This window comes from Cajanus cajan, chromosome 11 (genome assembly GCF_000230855.2).
Source record: "Cajanus cajan strain Asha chromosome 11, NIPB_CcT2T_4, whole genome shotgun sequence".
Lineage (NCBI taxonomy): Eukaryota > Viridiplantae > Streptophyta > Magnoliopsida > Fabales > Fabaceae > Cajanus > Cajanus cajan.
This window is the reverse complement of record NC_138527.1, coordinates 47,321,021-47,325,808: the sequence shown is the minus strand read 5'-3', so window position 1 is coordinate 47,325,808 and position 4,788 is coordinate 47,321,021. Positions and strand designations below refer to the sequence as shown.

At 35.8% G+C, this 4,788-nt stretch overlaps 1 protein-coding gene across 1 annotated transcript; it reads right to left on the bottom strand.

The window, feature by feature from the left end:
• Positions 1–1,912: 1,912 nt before the first annotated feature.
• LOC109797415 (ethylene-responsive transcription factor RAP2-12) lies at positions 1,913–4,160 on the bottom strand. Its single transcript, XM_020357446.3, has 2 exons — positions 3,853–4,160; positions 1,913–2,964 (listed from the first exon to the last, which is right to left on the bottom strand). The coding sequence occupies exons 1-2, from the start codon at positions 4,073–4,075 to the stop codon at positions 2,090–2,092; spliced, it is 1,098 nt and encodes a 365-aa protein (XP_020213035.1). The 5' UTR covers positions 4,076–4,160; the 3' UTR covers positions 1,913–2,089.
• Between the last annotated feature and the right edge of the window lie 628 nt (positions 4,161–4,788).

The window sequence follows — 4,788 nt, the reverse complement described above, 5'->3', positions numbered from 1 at the left end:
CTAATATTCTAAGACCATCCTATAATATTTTTATGCCATTTAATTTTCTTTCTTTTTGGCCTAAAGCCCATGCTAACATTACCAACAGCTCCACGTAGAACCTTGTCCTCAAGGTTCTAAGATAAATTTGAACCAATGAAAAAGTATCTATTAGATGTCTTAGTAAAAGGTAGGGCTAATTTTGACTGAACCATAGACCAGGCTAGGGGTAATGGGTTGTGGGAAACCAAAAGTTTAGCAAATAGAAAATTTTGAACGAGGGTTGGGTTGGAAAACATGCAAGAGGTGGAGCAATGCATCTTCATACAAATTAAATCTTTTAAGAGAGGCCACTTGCAGAATTTTGGGACCAAAATTTTTCTCACCATGTGTGCTCATTTTAGGCGAGATATGGGGCTTTGAAAAGGGTATGATGGGTTTTGTGAAGGTAATTGGTTGAGAAAAAAAATTAGAGTTGTCGAATTTTTTGTTGAACAACTTATATTGAAATATGTTGTTAGGGTTGGATTGTATGGGGTTGAACTTGGAGGTAAGGATAAGAATGAATTTGATACTAAAGTTAGGGCCGAACATAAGCCTACTAGTAGTGCAAAACTACATATTGTTAATATGTGTAGTAATGTTGATATTCTTGTTGGTATGGATCATGTCCGGTGCATTGTTGGTAATATTGTTGATTTTGTTGGTATGGAGCTTGTCCATGGTATTGTTGGTAGTTTTGGTGATATTGTACCTACTACTGATACAAATGTTCTGCAGTTCGATGAACAAAAGCTTGAGTTTGGGAAGTAAAGTTGTTATGCGTGTTTTGCAAAAAAGTGTACCATGTGTCATCCAAACAGCATTGTTGATTAGTCTTCATTTGTAAAACTTCCAATTCCTCAACGAGGATATGGAGGCAGTCTTCTATTGTGGCTAGTGAGGGAAGTGAGTGTGGGAAGGAGTAAGCTCATGAAAGCACCATTTGATAGAAAATTAATAGTTATATTATCACTACTCCTATAATCTACCATAAAAAGGCTACAAGAAAATTATAGAGAAGATAAACTCAGACATTGATATTTCTTATTGATGTCCCATAAGCTAAAGGAAATACATATTTATAACCTAATAACTACTAAAGATGACCCTACATGTGTCATCATCCTATTTTAGAGAATATAAAATAACATTAAAATTAAATACAATAATATTCTAATATTCTAAGACCATCATATAAATCTTTGTGCTATTTAATTTTCTTTCTTTTGGACCTAAAGCCCATGCTTACAGTGAATCTGGTAAGTTGGTTAGGTTAGACCTTGTATCCTCCACGAAAACACGGCCAATTTTTTTCCGTATCTCCTAAATAACAATAGGTAGTAGGATCCCTAATCCCATGTTGAATCACGACCTGGTCCAAACCTAACCCTTCTAATCAAAGGAATTAAACTCTGATCAATGCACACCTATCCTAAATTTCCTTACCAGGGCACCTAAATATCTTCCCAATTCGTCTCAAACTTCGATGTTTACCATATGTCTAATAAAAAATACAACACATCTTTTAATAATTATTATCATATTTGTCCTATTAGTTGAAATTTTAAGTAAAACTCAATAATATGTGGCCCAATTCCTATTCAGCGAATCATATTTGATAACACTCCTATATAAATTTCAACCAATAGCATCCTTGTGTAGCAGGCTAATAGCATTGTAAGATGAACAAAGTTTAAATTATCAGCAACCAAAACTGTTTCACAGATCATATATAATCACCCTCGAACATCAACTAAGGTCTTTGACAAGGCAAAGGACACCTAAATAATTATATAGTCCCATATTTTAGATACAAGAGAATAAACTCCACACAAGCTTGAGCGAGTTAATTGTTTTAACTCCAACTTCCACACAGATGACAACCATTCCAGAAAGCAACAGAAATGGAAATAACATTCTATCTTCTTTAGACACATGCAGGGTTGTGTCCAACAAGAGAGCAATAAATGCAACAAAAACCAAAAAACAAAATTAATGAACCCTGAAGAAAAATGAAAAATAATTTGTAGCTTTATTTACATACACAGGGAGAGCAAGAAAAAGCTGCTCAGAAAACTCCGCCAGCCATGGAAGGAATGTCATCAAAGCTCCAAAGGTTCATCAGGTTTCCACCATCCTGAGTTGTGTCACAAGACAGAAAGGAGTCCAATGAAGTATCATCCCAGTTCCCTTCAAGATAAGGCATCTGAAAGAACTTCAACTGAGATTCAATATCCACAAGCTCCTCAGAGAGTGTCTTTGCAGAATTATCTTGCATAGATACCACATCCTGAGAGTTGGTCTGCATGTTATTCTGCAGGTTGGCGTCATGTACAAGATGAGATTCACAACCCAGAGGAGCAGAAAGTATGGATGGTATCTCAGGAGTCTTGGGGCCTTGTTCACTCGACCCAAGATCTGCATAATCAAATGAGTTACACAACTGATCTGAACTGAAGTAAAGGGTCACATCATCAGAAGAAGCAAGGGATGTGAGCTCATTTCCACTGCCATGGAAGGAACCCATGTTAGCATACTGGCTAACTACGGGTTTCTGTTCCACCAGATCCATAGGACAACAATAGTCTTCGTAATTTTTGCCAGCATTGAACTTGTGACTCAGATTTGGCTGAACTGTCTTCCGATACTCCTGTGGATTTACCTTGGAACGTTTTACAGAAGAACCTGGTGCCTCCTCGGGGAAATTCACCTTGGCTTTCTTGCCACGAATCCTCCGTGCTTCAGCATCATAAGCTCTTGCAGCTTCTTCTGCAGTGTTGAAGGTTCCCAGCCAGACACGAACCCCCTTTCTTGGATCCCGGATCTCAGCAGCCCATTTTCCCCACGGACGTTGACGGATTCCCCTATACTGATTCTTCCTCTTTCTCTTTGCACACTTCTCAGCTCGACCTTTGAATGCCACAGATTTTGCAGCCGGAGACCCTTCAACATAATTGGAAAAGTATACAAATCTCAGTAACAACAGAAGACATTCACAGTCATTAAACAAAGAAAATAATAAAAGAGCAATAGTAATATCATAAAACAAACACACAAGCAAATAACAATTTTGCAATCCTCCCCAGAACCCTTTGAGGATATTAGAAGTCCCAACATGGTGAAAAGGGAATTATAAAGAATGTTAAGCACAAGAGCTAATATGGACAAGAATCAAGTAAAGTTTATTTTAGTTGTTTTTTTTTTATCCATAGCAAGTACAATGAAAGCAACAGGGTTTGAATTTAAGACTATGTTGATACTCCCTTACCCCTAACACACTAGGCCACTCTAGTGGTTCTATTTTAGTTTAGTTTAGTAATGGAGATGGTTGCCATCCAAGTACCTCTATACTGATAAAGAGCAGTTGCAGAAGCGTGTTATCAAGAAACACGAACAGCTTGTAACGACAATAAAACAACACGATGAAATTAAACATTTATCATTCACTTCAACAAAATCCACAAAATCGCCCTTGAATTAAAATCAGTCGAAACTAAACTCTTGCATGAATAATGGATACACACCCACACTCCTACAAAAAAATATTCTCCCTCATTTTGTTATCAACCCAAAGACAAATTATTCAAGGGGGGGAAAAACGAGATCTGCAACTGATGAAAGAGTTTCTCGCAGATCTAAAGATAAAAAAATTCCTGTCGTGAACTCCATAGATGAAAATCACAAATTAGATTTCTTTTTAATTTGAGGGTCCAGAAAATCATATGACACGGTGATTAAAAAAAATAAATAAAATAAATAAAAATAAATAAAGTGGCAAAATGAGCAAATAGTGATAATTTTGCATAAGAAAGGAACGAAAGAGAAAGTTACGACGAGAGGAGGCAGCGAAAGCAAAGGGTTTGTCGTCGTCGTCGATGTCGAAGTCGGAATCGTCTTTAAATTCCCTGAAATCAGCCTCAAAGTCATCGTCCAAATCAGATTTCCGTGAGGTCCGCTTCTTCAAATCGGGCCACAGGTAATTGGCGGTGAGACGGCGAGAGGTGTCCGTCACCGCCGCTGGAATGAAGTCAGAGATAATAGCCCCTCCACACATTTCTCAGATTTAGAGGAAAAAGAAACATAAACAAAAGCCTCGCTTTGTGTTGAATGCAAATGATAACTTTTCTTTTACTTTCCAGGGTTTTTTAAGTTTCCGCAGCCAAAACATATTTAATTAATTGGGAAAATCTTGATGTATTTTTTAAATAACATTCCTCCTTCACTGTCTGAAAATTAATTTCTCCTATTTATTTATTTGAGTGATGTATATAACTTTTTATATAGAATAATATTATGAGTATACAATTAAGAGATAATAAATTATTAAGAGTAAATTATGTATATATTTTTTATTTTTTAAAATTATACTTAATATTTTTTTTTATAATTTAAACATACAATAAAATTCTTAAAAGTTGAATAAATATTACTTCAATCGTCTCTTATCTTAAATATGTGTAATATATTATCTGCACATGACTTTTAATAAAGATTTTCTCTTTAAAATGTTTTCATCTTTTTAGCTATTCCCCTCACCTCTTTCTCTTTAGTCTCTGCCAACTTCCTATGCACCTTCCACCTTATGACACTCATTCTATCCTAATATATAATACAATTAAATAAGGAAGAAATTTATTTACAATTCAAGTAAAAAAGGTTCACATGTAATCCACCTCTGAAGCATCAACTCAGAACACCACATAATGGCGCGAACTTTATCAATCTTCTCAGGTACCACCACACATGAACACATCGTTTACATCACTT

Excerpts from the sequence above, each read along its gene's own strand:
- LOC109797415 (XM_020357446.3), bottom strand. The coding sequence starts at position 4,075 with ATGTGTGGAGGGGCTATTATCTCTGACTTCATTCCAGCGGCGGTGACG. Across the intron at positions 2,965-3,852 it reads TTTCGCTGCCTCCTCTCGTC|GGTCTCCGGCTGCAAAATCT; the intron begins GTAACTTTCTCT and ends ATTATGTTGAAG.